The sequence below is a fragment of the Myotis brandtii genome, unplaced genomic scaffold (genome assembly GCF_000412655.1).
Source record: "Myotis brandtii unplaced genomic scaffold, ASM41265v1 scaffold766, whole genome shotgun sequence".
NCBI classification, from domain to species: Eukaryota; Metazoa; Chordata; class Mammalia; order Chiroptera; family Vespertilionidae; genus Myotis; species Myotis brandtii.
In genome coordinates, this window is record NW_005371060.1 from 341,463 (window position 1) to 357,433 (window position 15,971).

General features: G+C 39.4%; 1 protein-coding gene across 4 annotated transcripts in view; it reads right to left on the reverse strand.

Annotated features, from left to right (window-relative positions):
- Window positions 1-165: 165 nt before the first annotated feature.
- NCOA4 (nuclear receptor coactivator 4) overlaps window positions 166-15,971 on the reverse strand; it is a 25,197-nt gene continuing 9,391 nt past the window's right edge. For 2 of the 4 annotated variants that reach the window (XM_014530718.1, XM_005883126.2), the window contains exons 2-10: window positions 8,770-8,918; window positions 6,873-7,013; window positions 6,643-6,731; window positions 6,229-6,337; window positions 5,600-5,689; window positions 4,155-4,301; window positions 1,404-2,402; window positions 857-1,000; window positions 166-511 (exon numbers count right to left, since the gene is read on the reverse strand). In XM_014530718.1, the coding sequence (XP_014386204.1) occupies window positions 506-511; window positions 857-1,000; window positions 1,404-2,402; window positions 4,155-4,301; window positions 5,600-5,689; window positions 6,229-6,337; window positions 6,643-6,731; window positions 6,873-7,013; window positions 8,770-8,907 (1,863 nt within the window). In that variant the 5' untranslated portion in view covers window positions 8,908-8,918 and the 3' untranslated portion in view covers window positions 166-505. Of the gene's footprint in view, window positions 512-856; window positions 1,001-1,403; window positions 2,403-4,154; window positions 4,302-5,599; window positions 5,690-6,228; window positions 6,338-6,642; window positions 6,732-6,872; window positions 7,014-8,769; window positions 8,919-15,971 lie in introns of those variants that run through there. The other 2 variants (XM_014530717.1, XM_014530719.1) reach the window with 2 other exon arrangements.

The following is a 15,971-nucleotide window of genomic DNA, read 5'->3' on the forward strand; positions in this document are numbered from 1 at the left end:
ATTATTTGTGTGAAATATGCTATATATTACTTAAACAGAAGAAATAATGACTTCCACCACTAATGGAAAAAACCCACAGCAAGGGAAGCATCTAAAGAAGGGTAACCAAAAGGTTAAGAAAGTTGACTAGCTTTAAATCAACACCTTGAATATAGGACTCTTTCATTTTTAAAACGACAGTTTGAATATACTAAAAACAACACAATCTAAGGAGCCATGGAGACTTGTGAAAGAAATATCCACCAAGATACTGTGTTTCTTTCTAGTGTAGGGGTGAATTGTAAGAAGAAACTGAATCACCTCAGCATCAACAAACAGCCTTTTTCTTTTACACAGTAATTCATAAGTGATGACATTTCTCTTCACTAGTTCAAAAGTAGGCAGGAAAGGAACTAAACTGGCTGGTCACACCCAGAAACACAATGATTTGGCAAGCTGCAGTCACTCGGCTCATGGAAATGTGATGATTTGCAGAAAAGTTGCTTGATTCTAGTACTCCATTCCTTCACATCTGTAAAGAAAGGTCCACAGATAAACAATCACTTCACTGTAGCATGTAAACATTTCTCCCCACCTTAAAAGCTCACTCATTTCTCAATAAGCTATTTGAATCCACACAGGTTCCAAAAATTCCCAACAACTACATCATATCTTGAAATGCCACTTTCAAATATGTACTAGTTATTTCATAAAGCAAATTCAAGTGAAATACATGAAATGTTATTATCTCCCTCTCCCCTCATTTGCCTAATATTCATTCCATTAATATGAATTTGGTTTAATGGGCAAAGTACGAGTTTATATATAAGAAAACAAGCTGTAAAATCTAATACATACACTATTGGCATGTACCCACCTGTAGAGGAGTTCGATATAGCCACTTTTCTTTATCAACTTTAAGCTGCATACAGGCAAAGAGATCACAAACTGCTGGGAGGGCATAATTATGTTCTGGGAGGAAGTTATGTTCCTCCTGCAGGGGTGAATTAAGTAATACTTCCTGCAAGACAAAAAGATGAGTTGCTACAAATAATCTTCCCAATAATACAGTGTCAATAAGGAATAATGTAAATGTTGGGCATTCTCTCTTTAAGAGCAAGGGTGACAATTGTTTCCTCTGCCCCTAAATTTTTTCCCATAAATAGCAATGAAACAGGCTGGCGTGTTTTGTATATTTCTCCCCCTGCAGGATGGAGATTGTGAACCTGGAAAATGTTCAAAAACTTTAGTCTGAATATTCACAAATCCTCCATTCTGTTGCTAATACTGTACCAAAATCAATACTTAAGCAAAATTTAACACTTAACATGTTTAAGGATCTGGGCCATTTGCAAGGTTTGGGATTAGGAAAGTAAAAACCTGTTAAATATATTTCAAATGGTGCTATTTTGATGTCTGCCCACCTTGGCCTTCTTTCGTAGTAGCCACTTGTCTTCTCCTGAGGATAACTGGCTGAGGTTTCCTGTCTTCTTTCCTGGCAAGACCCAGTCAGCTGTATTAAAGGGACACCAGGAAGTGGCCACCGGACTCATAAGCTTTTGTTTGCCAGCTCTATCTTTGGGATGTGCTTCTTTGCATGAGGGTATGATGAGCCACTCTGACAAGGAACTGTTCCTTATCATTTTGAAGGAATCAGCAATTTTGGAAGCAGCCATTGCCTTTGATATTTTAGCTTGTTCTGCTGCCTCTCTCCTGGAAGGACAGAGCCACATATTCAGGGAATCTGGATGCTTCTCTGATTCAAATTTTGGTTCCGCAGGCATACCATTTTTATCCTTTCCTTCTTTCTCCAGCAGCCACTTAGACATGGCTTCCTTCTCACAATTTTCATCACACACACACTCTGCAAAGCTTGTACAGGGCTCATTGGCTTTGCAGACCTCCTCTACTTTATATGGGTCCTGATGGTTCCGGACAAGCCAATCCTCAATAACCATGCTGGGAGTGGACAAGGTTTTCTTGGCCTCACTGTGGTCATTCAGGCACTTCAGATTGCCCAGGTTTTCAATCTCCACACCTTTGGGCTGGTTGCCCCGACAATTGGTACAGGAATCGGACTTGACAAGCCAATCATTCACATTGTAGGACTCATGGAACACCTGGAACAGGCGCTTAAACTTCTCACTGGTTTCACAGCTGCCATTCCCAGGCTTCTCCAGCTTTGGAGAGTCCTGGTCAGTCAACAGCCAATCAGAAAGACTCATCTCATCTTGATCAAGAAGCTCTGGATCTTCAACCTTGTCAGTATCAATGGAGCATGAACTGGTGGTAGAACAGCTGTTACCCTTTTCGTAATTTGGTTTTTCAGGAACAACTTCTTGTTGGCTCTTGTGGAGCCAGTTTTCCAAGCCCTTTAGGTTGCCCCAGACATTACTAAAGACACTGCAGGTTCTGGAGGAAGTCTAAGCAAAAAGTACACAATATTAGTTCACCAGAACAGGATGAGTGCTTTAGGATTCAATGATAACAGTCCCATTTGCCTATTTACTACATTGCCCAGTGTTTCTAAATTTAAGTATACAGAGACAAGGGATTTCTCTGTGGCAATAATAAAATATTTGAGTACATAAAAAACATTTTCTGCAATTTAAAAAAAATGGAAAATATTAAAGGCAAACTAAGAGAAAGCATTTGTAGCATAAATAGAAGAGAAATTAGTTCTACATAATATGCCTCTATGAATAAAGACAAAAGTGAGCAAAAGATATAATTAAGCAAATCATAGAAAAAGGCTAATAAATAGGAAAAATACTCAATTTCCTTAAAACAAAATTGTTATTTTGTGTCAAATTCACAAATAAACTTATAAGTACTCTTAGAGAAGTTTCAGGGAAGCAAATACAATCAATATTCTGCTGGGGGGAATATAAATTGATATCAATTTCCTGGAAAGCCAAGTTGGTAATATGTATTCTATAACTGTAATCTAAGAATGCCATTTCTAGGTATTTTCTCCTAAGGAACTAACAAAGAATTAGCTCCTGAATTTTTAGAGGAACTTTGTTTATATTCCCCACTAAAAAAAAACCTGAAGATTAAATTATAGCCAATCGATGAAACATATTCTATTAAGGATTTTATGGAAGAAATTAAGTGACAGAGAAATATATTTTTAGTGAAAAAAAAAATCTAATAGCCAAAACAGGAATTATAGTATAATTTTTTAAGTATATGTATGCATAGAAAAATCTATATATATATAAAAGCCTAAGCCCTAACCAGTTTGGCTCAGTGGATAGAGCATCGGCCTGCAGACTGAAGGGTCCCACGTTCGATTCCGGTCAAGGGCATGTACCTTGGTTGTGGGCACATCCCCAGTAGGGGGTGTGCAGGAGGCAGCTGATTGATGGTGCTCTCTCATCAATGTTTTTAAGTGTCTATCCCTCTCCCTTCCTCTCTGTAGAAAAACCAATAAAATAAAATAAAAATAAAAAAAGCCTAAGCAACCAGTCAACCGAACAACTGAACTACTGGTAGCTATGACTGACCACCAGGGGGCAGACGCTCAACGCAGGAGCAGCCCCCTGGTGGTCAGTGCGCTCCCACAGCGGAAGAGCCGCTCAGCTGACAAATGGGCACCAGATGCCCGGCTCATGGCTGGCGAGTGTAGCTGGGGCAGCACCAGCCTCTCCCACCTCCCCGGCCTCCATGGCAGTGGTGGCAGAGGCAGGCGCAGTGCAGCTGGGATGAGCGGGAGGCAGCGGGGCAACCAGCCAGGGCTCGGGCATCTCCCCGGCCGCCTGCCACTTTGCGCACTACTACAGCCATCGGGGATGTTGGACTGCCAGTTTCGGCCCTGCTGCAGGGATCAGGCCAAAACCAGCAGTCGAACATTCCCCAATGGGTCCTGGATTGCGAGAGGGCGCAGGCCAGGGTGACGGACCCCCACCGGTGCACGAATCCATGCATCGGGCCTCTAGTGAAGTATATTAAAAAAAAAAATGTTACAGTGGTTGTCTGCATGTTGGGATTATTTGTATTTCTTTATATAGTTCTTTGTTTACTAAACTTTCTATGGCGAAGAAATGTCACTATTGTAATTTAAAGTTATTAAAAATACATGTTTCTAGACCAGAACTAAAAACTAAACAAAGACATACTAAAACCCCATCTACTACTACATCTACCTCAGAAACAAAAAAGCAACAACATACCTGACTACTCTCAAAGGTCTGCTTTTGGGTGAGCCAGTCCTGGAGATTGGTGCTGGGTGTGTAAGGAGCTGGATGACCATTGGTTGGTTTGCTTCCAAGGAGCCATTCACTGAGAGGGACAGCTGTGGTGCTGGATGCTGACTTCTGCTAATCACATAACAAGGCAATGAATGTCAAATGCAGTAGAAAGTTCAGGAAAGCAGGAGACCTAAACTCTCTAATCTTGGCTTGCCACTAACTTCACAAATTACATGACTTCCTTAAGCCTCCATATTCACAATTATAAATGAAGGAGTACGGCTGAGTTCCAGGGTTCTTTCTCAACTCACAATGTCTAGCAACCTATATTTGAATTGCCTTTAGAAGTAAATCAAATCTATGAATTATAAAGAAAAGGATTCCCAAGAGAGAACCAACTCAAGCAGAGAGCTAATGACAATTTTTTTGTTTGTTTGTTTGTTGGGTTTTTTTTGAACAACATACAGTGCTATTGGGGGACCAAGCCATGGGACAGGTATAAAGAATTAGCCCACCGGCTGTTACATATGCATTTGCTCTCAATCGCTGATTGCTAGTAGGACTTTTTTTTTTTTCAAGGCCTGGGAGTGGGGGAAAATGTAGAGTTAGTGCTTAATGGGTACAGAGTTTTTGTTTAGAATGATGAAAGTGTTTTTATTTTTATTTTTTTATATTGCTTTTATTTTTTTTAATTGTTTTATTGCTTAAAGTATTACAAAGAGTATTACATATGTCTCCTTTTTTTCCCGCCCTTAACAATTCCCCGGCCTCCCCTACCCCCCAGTGTCTTATGTCCATTGGTTATGCTTATATGCATGCATACAAGTCCTTCGGTTGATCTCTTTTCCCTTCCTACCCCCCAACCCTCCCCAGCTTTCCCGCTGTAGTTTGACAGTCTGTTCGAGGCAGCTCTGCCTCTGTATCTATTTTTGTTCATAAGTTTATAATGGTCTTTAATCCTCACCCAAGGATATTTTGCCATTGATTTTGAGAGAGTGGAAGGGAAGGGGAGAGACAGAGAGAAACATCCATGTGAGAGACACACTGATTGGTTGCCTCCCGCATGCACCCCAACCACAAATGGAGATATGAAGCCTGCAACTGAGGTCCATGTACTTGACTAGAATCGGACCCTGGACCCTTCACTACACAGGCCAATGTTCTATCCAGTGATCCAAACCGGCTAGGGCTGATGATAATTTCTTATGAACTAATTGATAACAATAACTTTCTGTTACTCAACACCTATTAAACATCTAAATTTCTATTTGACAGTCCATCTCAAAGGAAGAATTTAATTGCATAAACTAACCCATTACCTTTTTACAAATAAATGAAAGCAAAAAAAAAAACAGTGATTTACTTAAACCCAAAAGAAATATTAGCCAAGTAATAAATCAGTTATCAGAAACAAAATTACATTTTACCTGCTCTAGCAATGGGATAAATCCTCTTTTCTCCATGAAGGGCCCAATATTGGATGAGCTAGCATGAGCCATCAACTGCTCAGGAATTTGCTATAAAATAAAAGCAAAATAATCATATTTATTAATGTTAACTTTCATATCAAAAAGTGAAATTGTAATTCATAATTTCAAAAGTATTAAGCAAAGCATTACCATTTCTATAGAATATTCTTTACACTAAATTCAATGATCTACAATGTAGTTATCAAATCTGAGAAATCTCTATTTACTATATAACATCATACAAGAAATTTCACCACAATTGGTAGTATTACTACTTTTAACAAGACACAAATGAGACCATGTTTGCTTCTTTATATGAAAGACCATTCAAGCCATAAATTTTATAAGAAATATGTCAAAAGTTTTAATACCAGGTGAATTCTTGAGATTATCCATGAGTCAATACCACATCCCAAGAACTACCAGCCTAATGCCCTGTCATCTTAATCAGAATGCGAAATTTCTGAAGTTCACCAAATTCTCTAGAAAGCCAGTATTCAAAGTAAAAATGTGATGTTTCAGTACCACGTGTGAGGCCACAGACCTGAGAAGCACACTATGAACCATCTGAGATCAGTATTACTCACGATGGTCTTGAGGGACCCAAACGTGGTGATGGCCTGGCGCAGAGCAGTTGTGTCTGCTTCAAAGAGTAGGACAGTCGAATCTTCAGGTTTGAGGGTCAAATTGCCCAGTCTGGAGAAAAAAATAAATAAAATCTGGCTATTTTAAAGAAATATCTATTTCAACTTCATCCAAAGCAAAAGCCAAATTGTGAATTATCTGAAATGACTGTACTTTTCTAAGACTCTCAACCAAAGATAGATCACTTAACCATGCACCAAGTATAATATTAAAAATATAAAACAAGATGATCTTATCACAGGAACAGAGAAGTCAAGTTAAATCCAACAGGTGCAATGAGTTATAAAAGTGACTTTTTTTTTTAATACACCAAAGTCAAAATGCCAAAAATCAAAACAAGCAAAGATAGTCTTTACCTCTCCAGGCACACGGACACTTGATTGGCTAGATCTTTGTTTTGGGTGCACTCCAGTTGATGAATAAGACAATTGAACTGGCCCAGTAACTATAAGAAAAATGAAACCACCTTGCCACAATGATACAAAAAGCACCAAATATATCCAAGTTAACAAATAGCACTTGAGATTAAACTTTTATCTGATGCCACAATACAGGAAAGGCATTCTCTAGAAACCAGCCACCTTACCCAGTAGAGCTGCTGGGCCTGCTGCTGAAGTGTCTCCTCTTTAAGCTGATAGATGAGATCTACCTGTTCATACAACCACACCTCCCGGCTTCGAAGGCATTCCAAGTGACGGCTTATGCAGCTGTGAATCTGGGCTTTGATCTAGGAAACACATACATATTAATATTAGCTTCATTATTGTTATTTATTTTTAAATATATTTTATTGATTTTTTACAGAGAGGAAGGGAGAGGGATAGAGGATTAGAAACATTGATGAGAGAGAAACATCGATCAGCTGCCTCCTGCACACTCCCTACTGGGGATATGCCCACAACCAAGGTACATGCCCTTGACCGGAATCGAACCTGGGACCCTTGAGTCCGCAGGCTGACGCTCTATCCACTGAGCCAAACCGGTTAGGGCAGCTTCACTATTGTTATAAGCCCAAATAATTATTTCCCACTGAACAGTGAGGTTCTTAAACTATTGGGAGTCACAAGTTCTTTTGGCTATCCAATGACATCTCCCCAGAAAAATGCACATGCTAAAAATTGTACCTATAATTTCTGGGCTTAGTGTCCCCAAAGCCCGAAGGACCCATTTTAAGAATTCCAGCCAAAAAAGTATACCTAAGCTCTAAAATCCCCCCACAATACTAAGAGGCCAGGTTAATTTTGGGTGTTCTAAAATAATCTAGAGAAAATATAAGAACATGTCAGGTAATATTGATCCCCCTCAGTGTTTCATATAATTTGAAAACCTATAGTTTTATAAATTTACAAGTGTAATAAGATAAGACTATTGACTTAATAGCTAGCCTTTATCTCTTTTCTCAGATTACAAATGAGCAACCCATTGACGACGGTAGACCAATTTGATAAAGAGATGTGCCACTATATGTCAATAACCAGAGACCACTAGGATAGACAGTTTAAGTAAAATTGTAAAGTAAATGTTTCTGGAAGCATACACAGTGATTCAAAGAGGGGTAAATATAAAATCCTAAGGAAAAAAATCAAAACAGTTATAAATTATCAATGAGAACCCCTTTTTAAAAAACTACTTTAGCCCTAGCCAGTTTGGCTGAGTGGATAGAGTGCCAGCCTGGGGACTGAAGGGGCCCAGGTTCGATTCCAGTCAAGGGCACATACCTGGGTTGTGGGCTCAATCCCCACTAGGGGGCGTGCAAGTGACAGCCAAATCCCCACTAGGGGGCGTGCAAGTGACAGCCAAATCCCCACTAGGGGGCGTGCAAGTGACAGCCAATCAATGATTCTCTCTCATCACTGATTTCTCTCCTCTCGCTCTTCTCTCTCTCTCTCTCGTTCCCTTCCTCTCTGAAGTCAGTAAAAATAGATTTTTTTTAAAAATTATTTTAAAACACATTTTTCTGTATAATAAAGTATTTCAAAGTCATGTAATACCACTTGGTCTCCCCAGTCACCAAAAGAATACTATTAAGTCAATGGAACAAACATATTTCATTCTGGCTTACTCTGACAGTCATTTACACAACCATGGCACCACCAAAACCATGCAATCAATAAGTTAAAAAATGTTAGGGGACAGGATCTTGTGCCATCCTTTATGCATCCAGGATACAGATGAACAGTAAGTATACTGCTCATTCGTTTTTTGGGGGGTTTTTTTGGATGGCACTGCTTGGCACAGGGACCGCAAAGAAGAGCAATCAAAAATGCATGCTGAACTAATTTAATTCTCTTGGTACAAAGTTTTCCAAACTCTTCTAACATCTGTATTTCCCTTTGGAATCAAAGACATCAACATTTCAGGCAGACCATGGAAGGCATGGGGTGAAACTTCTTGGTTGGCACTGAGAAGCCAAACCTTGGCCATGCTCTAACCATGCCTGTGCTAAGAGTCCAGACACGGCAAGAGAAAAGCACACATTATACCTCTCGCAAGTTATCTTTAATTTGCTGTTCAGCCCGGAGAACTCCACCAATGGCAAGCTCCAAGTCCCTCTGTGCATCACGACACCTCAGAAGGGGTTCTCTCTTACGGAAGCCATTCTGGTCCTGTGAGGTACTCATTTTCACTGTTCCTTAAAAAACAAAAAAAAAACACAGAACAATTCAAACTGCACCATCATTACAACCAGAAACCACCTTTCAATCCCGAAATGATCATTCCATCCAGCTCCCAGTTACCAACTGCTTAGATTACTTCCAACACAGGACCTGGCACATAGCAAACTCTTTATACACATACATATACACATACATATACACATACATATACATACATATTTTTTTAACTGATTTCAGAGCAGGAGGGAGAGATAGAAACATCAATGGTGAGAATCATTGATAGGCTGCTTCCTGCACGACCCCTATTGGGGATGGAGCCCACAATCCCAGCATGTGCCCTTGACCAGAATTTAACCTGGGACCCTTCAGTCCACAGGTCGATGCTCTACCCACTGAGCAAAATCGGCTAGGGCCACAGCAAACTCTTAATAAATACTCCCTCCTCTCCATGCCCACCACTATTGTGTTCCTGCCACAAAATTCTATGCATCTAACTTTAGTGACACTTTACATGTGAACAGGTATTTCTGAAATAAACACAACAATTTTTCTGAATCAATAAGGCATACAGCCTCCAAAAAGTTCAAAGAATATTAGAGTGTAAGTTTCTATTTCTAACACACATGAAGTCAGACAGTTTAAGTCACGGGTTCCTGTTTTGCAGATTTAGAGGTGAAGATTAAAAGGTCTACAAGGATCCATAATTACAGTACTTTGAAAACCAGCTGCAAAAAAAAAAAAAAGCTTAGTAACAGTTTAGAACGTTGTATAGATCTGACAAGTACCTAAATTTTTTGAGGACAGAATTTTAATTTATTCTCTCTTTTCTTTATGTATATTTTTTAAATTTAGGGACAACTTAGAGATGCCTTCATAGCTAGGAAGCTCTCCAGAATGTAAATCTAAAATAACAATTTCATAGGATTTTGACATAAGGGAGGTTCTTACAGCGATTAGTGTAGCAAACTACAGAGAACTCTGTACTAAGCTTAGGTTTACAAGAGATAAGAAATAGATGTGGAAAGAATAGCACATAACCAATGATATATCAAACTGAGAGACAAGAGAGTCCGAAATGCAATGAAGCAGAGCTTGACAGAGCCACGAGTTTCTATCCCGGATAGATGTAGAATCACAGCTGTGCTTTTGTTTGTTTTGTTTTTAATCCTCGCCCGAGGATATTTTTCCATTGATTATTAGAGAGAGTGGAAGAGAGAGGGAAAGACAGAGAAATATCGACTGGTTGCCTCCTGCATGAGCCCCAACCAGAGCCTGGGCCAGGGAGGAGCCTGCAACCGAGGTACATGCATGCCCTTGACCAGAATTGAACCAGGGACCCTTCAGTCTGCAGACCAACATTCTATCCACTGAGCCAACTAGCTAGGGCCACAGATGGTTTTTAAACACTTAGAAAAGAAAGCAATGATCACTGTAGCCCAGCATGGGTTCACTAAGCCCTCACCTACTAAACTGTCCAATGTAATGTAGACCAAGCATGTCTAACTCGCGGCCCACAACGAATATTTTTATGGCCGAGACAATATAACGGTATGTAAGAAACGTTTTAATAAAAATTTCCTAACTTAATTTTTACAATATCCTGTTATACATAATTATTAATAACGAACTATAACGTTCGCTGACTGATTACTATAATCGTGTTGCATTCATTTCCCTTACACGCTTTAGGCACAGGCGCACCATTTCTCTCCACTAATACTAGCAGCGAAAATTTTAGCAGCCGATGGCCACCTCATTAGTCTTGGACTCACTTGTTTGGTGTGCGCAACAGGAAATATTTTGGTTTCGGAGAACAAGAAAAATAGGTTTATTTGCGTTATGCTTATTAATGTGTGCAGTTATTCGGTGTCTGGTAAGTTAATGTTCAAGAAGAAATATTAACTTTTATTAAAATGTTCTATTATTTTATGTTAACAATGACTCATTTATTTCAGCCCTTTGTATTCAGCATGTCTCTTAAAAAAAAAACAACCTACGTTTCTATGAAAATTAAAGGTTTTGTTTTTTTGTGGCCACATAAACTTAAACCTTTATTTGGCCCGTGTTAGCCTTTGAGTTTGACATGCTTGTTGTAGACACAACATATCTGGACAATAGTAAGACCTGTGACAAGGTTGTATGCTATCTTTGTGGACAAAGTGAATATGGGCTAAATAGAAAGACAATTAAATTAAATCATAATTTTTTTACACAGTACTCAAAGGATAATGGACTGAAGCCAGGCTGTAAAGTTTTTAGAGGTATGTCCCTGTTTTCCTCAATTGAACTTGAATTGGGGAAGAGTACAACATTTTTTTTTTTTGGAGGGGCGAGGGGGAGTATAAATTTTTAAAAGGATGGAGATTTTTAACTGAAAGTGAGCCCTATATGAGCTAGCAGTGTGCTGGGTCTGAGGGGGAAATAATCTACATACCATTTGACTGATTTCATCAAAAGTATAGTGTTTGTCATAGGAACATTTGTTCTATGTTTATTAGACTATATTTGAAATTTTTCTGAATAACACACTTTAGAAAGAAGCATTTAGAAAAGGGAAAGAGACCTCAAAACCATGAAAAATTTCTCCGGAAGGGAAGCTGTTTAACCTTGATAAGAGAAGTCTCTTTTCAAATATTTGGAGACATTTCAAAGAGAAGAATTACACTTACTCAAAATAACCCAAAGTGGGGGGCGGAGTATTAATAGGAGGCACTGGAGGCAACACATGAAAGAACTTCCCACCAGTCCTGAGGGCAATGACCTTTGAGAAGCCAGCTTCCAACAGAACAGCAGCCTCTCAATGCAGTCCTGGGCATGGCTGCTGCTCACCTGGAACAAAGGGAACTCTGGCTTAACCTGCGTCTTCAGGCCTAGCTTAGGGCCAAGCGGCTAGCTAGAAGCAGGAAAGGGACAAACTTGTGTGATCCCCACCCTCTGAAACAAAACAGAGAGAGCAAGAAGCCCAACAGGCTTCCTTTTGACCATTCAGCAAAAGATTCACATTCAGGAACTGCAGACTTCCTGTAAGAAACTGAACGCTACAGGAAACTTTCCAACTTCACCTTGTTATTTTGTTGCCTCAATCTGTTTCCCCAGGATTTGACCGGAATCCTTGAAATGTTTTCCAACCCTTGAAACACCAAGCTGTACCTACTTTGCCGCCTTCCTTTTTCATACTGCAAGTTGCCCTGTTTTAAGTGTAGACATTAGTGCACACTTGGCACATACTGTAGGGACTTTGAAAAGCCTGCAATAAGCCCAGTGAGAGAAAGTATCACATGATCTCACTCACATGTGCAATCTGAAGAACAATATAAACTGGTAAATAAAACAGATCCAGAAATGCAGAAATAGGGAACAGATTGATGGCTATCAGAGGGAAGGTCGGAGTGGGTAGGTGGGTGGGTGGGAAGAGATTAACCAAAGAACTTATGCATAACCAACCCATGACAGACAATAGGATGGTGAAGGCCTGGAGTGAGGGCAGGCTAAAAGGGGTAGGGGGTGGAGTTGGGGGAGGGTACAACTGCATTACTTTCAACAATAAAGGTAAATTTAAAACAAAAAATAAAAAAGCCTGGATAACACAAGTGAAATGTTGCCTCAGACTTGCATCACCACGAGTTGCTTCACTTTGTACTTAGGTTATATGCAAGGCATGTTTGGCCATCTTTCAAATGTATTAACCAAATTTCCCACTCTTAGGTCCTCAATATTTATGTGAAATGCCACAATGCCTGGCACAGTATAAAATTTAATCAATAAAATGAAATTAAAATGTTGTTTCATGATGTCAAAACCCTGAAGTTCTAGATCATATGGGAGACCAATTCAAATGCATAGAGCACTGACTGTATGTATTACTAGATCCCTAAAGTCTTCTCATTGAATCACAAACACTATACAACTGCCTAATAAGAGTAGAATATGGCAGAAGTACACAAGTTGGATTTTTCTTTTTATCACTTATGAACAGAAGGTAGGATGAGATTTAAAAGTTACAAAACTGATTTTTCCCCACATACTTATCAAGTTTTCAAATTAAAATGAGTGCTATTCTTTAAAACAGTCATCTTTTTAGGCCTGGCCAGGTGGCTCAGTGGTTGAGTCAACCCATGAGCGAGGAGGTCATGGTTCAGATCCTGGTTGGGACATATGCCTGGATTTCAGGCTTGATCCCCATGAGGGGCTTGGGGGGAGGGGACGATCAACGATTCTCTATCATCATTTTTGTTTCTATCTCTCTCCCCCTTTCCCTTCCTCTCTAAAATCAAGAAAAAAATATTTTTTTAAAAAAGAGTCATCTTGTTAGAACAAGGTCTTCAGAGCCCATTTGTCAGCTACTAAGAAAACCTGTTTCCTTTTTTTAAAATATGCTTTTATTGATTTTAGAGGAGGGGGAAACATCAGTTGTCTGCCTCCTGCACTCCCCCCCACCCCCCGCTACACACACACACACACACACTGAGGATGAGCCTACAACCCAGGCATGTGCTCTGACTGGGAATCAAACCCAACTTTTTGTTGCATGGGACGATGCTCATCCTACTGAGCCACACTGGCCAGGGCACCTGTTTCATTTCTTTACAGCCAGTCCCAGGGTGCTGTCCTTTCGCTGCCCTTGGCTCTGCCACTCCTCCCTATGGGCAGTAGCTTCCACAGCCCAGATCGCAAGATAGGAGCTGTGTAATGCTTGCCCTCGTGCACTGCAGGGAGGAAGAAGCCCCTACACTGATAGACTCAAATCACAATGTGGTGAAGCCTCATTTAGTTTTATGAAATGCCACATCCAGAAAGACTTGTTTGAGGTAACTAGTTCATATAACCGTTTTCAACAATTCACCATTTGTAGTGCCAGTGAAGCAAGGGTAAAGGTTAATAGATTACTCTGGGGTTGGACAAACCAGACTTCCAGCTTCATTTTCGAGCTTGAAGCCCATGAAGCTACTTAATTTCTCTGGCCTCAATACCCCCTGGAAAAAAAATGGAGAAAATAACAGGCTACAAAGGGACACAGTAAAGTTAAAGTGAGACATTACCTGCCTATAAACACTTAACCCGGCCCCTGCATACTGTACTTTTTAATACTGCGTTTATTGCTATTATGTGTACCTGATCTGTGGGAACCTCAGGAACCTCCACCTTTGGACTATAGAAAGCAGCACTGACGCTAGAAAAGGCTTTGAAGTGAGGAGGCCCTGACTTATAATCATTTAGCCATTTATTAACTAAATAGTCTAAACTAAGTATGCACACTTTTGCCTGTTTTCTAACCTATAAAAAGACTGGACCAAATCAGCTCTAATTCTAAAATTCAAATCAATGAAAGACTACTAAAAAAGTCTTTTCATATTTGCCTTTATAATCCAAACTACAGCCCTACCACCACCTTCCAAAGAGGATTGCCTTAAGCAGATATTTTTTCGAGACAGAGTTAAAATTTTAAGTGCTTCCTAAATCGTCCTTGCCTCTAGGATCCTGTCCTAAATTGTAGGGGAGGGAAGAGAGGGAGAAACACACATACCCTACAAACAAGGGAGGATTTCCACGAACTATATGTGCCCTATTTGCACAATGCTTTACACAAATCTACTTATCAAGTCCTAACGAAGATCAGGGAACCAAAACTGAGCAACTAACCACAAATGAAGCTGAGTCATTATCTTATGGTTTAACCATAAAATTTCCAGAGTTATGATCCACGTGTAACTGACACAAACCACAATTTGAGGTTGGAAAAAACGTTGCCATCTCTTTAGTACACTACTGTCATTTTATAGGTGAAGGTGAAGCCACAAAGGCCCAGATAGTTTAAATGAGCCTGGGAAGGGTCACAGCCATGAAGGGGAAATATGGTTTCTTAAGGTCTAGTTCTGGATTCTCTCTCTGACCAGCTTGTTCTTCCTTTAGTGTATTATCACCCAAAAGTTATTTTTATTTACCAACACTAAAATTTAAAATTAACATTCCAAAAACACATTCCAATTACCATTCAAATAATAACATCTGGATTACTATTGGAATACTTCCATTAAGATTCTCAGTCCAAAAAAAAAAAAGATTCTCAGTCCGTTTTCATAGCCCTCAATAAGTTATGACAATTTTCAGAACCTTCTTCCTTAAATAATGTGAACAAAATAAACAGTACATTTGCATATCAGAATAATCCAAGTACTGCCAAACACAGTGCCCAGTGTAAAGGACTGCAGCAAGAGCCCTGGGTTCTGATCGGCCATCTGTACCACAACCGCTCAGAGTTCCATTTGTCTGAATGAAGGCGTGGGAGGGATCATCTCCAACTGCAGCTTCCAGCTGTTTGTTTTCCCACCTATTCCTCGTCTCAAAAAAATGAAAAGGATGTCCACTTTTTATTTTCCTGGCATCTGAATCATTGCTAGAAGACCAACCCCTTAAAGCATACAGTTCCTCATGTTGTGGTGACCCCCAATTTCATTGTTACAAATTGAACATAATTAAAGCATAGTGATCAATCACAAAAACAGTATGTAATTATATATGTTTTCTGATGGTCTTAGGCGACCCCTGTGAAAGGGGTCACGACCCACAGGTTGAAAACCGCTGTTTTAAAACATAATCCACAAGATACCTCTTGTTCTATGGATTACTAAATTCAAAAAACTGCCAATGTGATTACCTTTCTGAATTCAAAAAACTGCCAATGTGATTACCTTTGATGAAGCTATATATAAACAGGGGTGGGCAAAAGTAGGTTTTTCAGTTGAGAGTACCCAAAAGTTTATTCTTCCACTATTATCTATTAATTATTGTATTACTTATTTGTATTACAACTGTAAACCTACTTTTGCCCACCATGTATTTGACCATAGATACAAATTTTCAGAAAAAAAAACCTATAAAACAGTAATATTCCACATTCAATTTTACCTTGAGACATTTCTTTTACTTCACACGTTCCTTCAGTTAAAAAAACAAAATTAAAGGTTGTTTTTTATATCACATTCATTAACTCAAGGGTTATATGTATCTTATTTTAGCCCCAAACCAGTTTTTTTTTTATTTTTTGGAGATTAAGTCTATATTTTTTT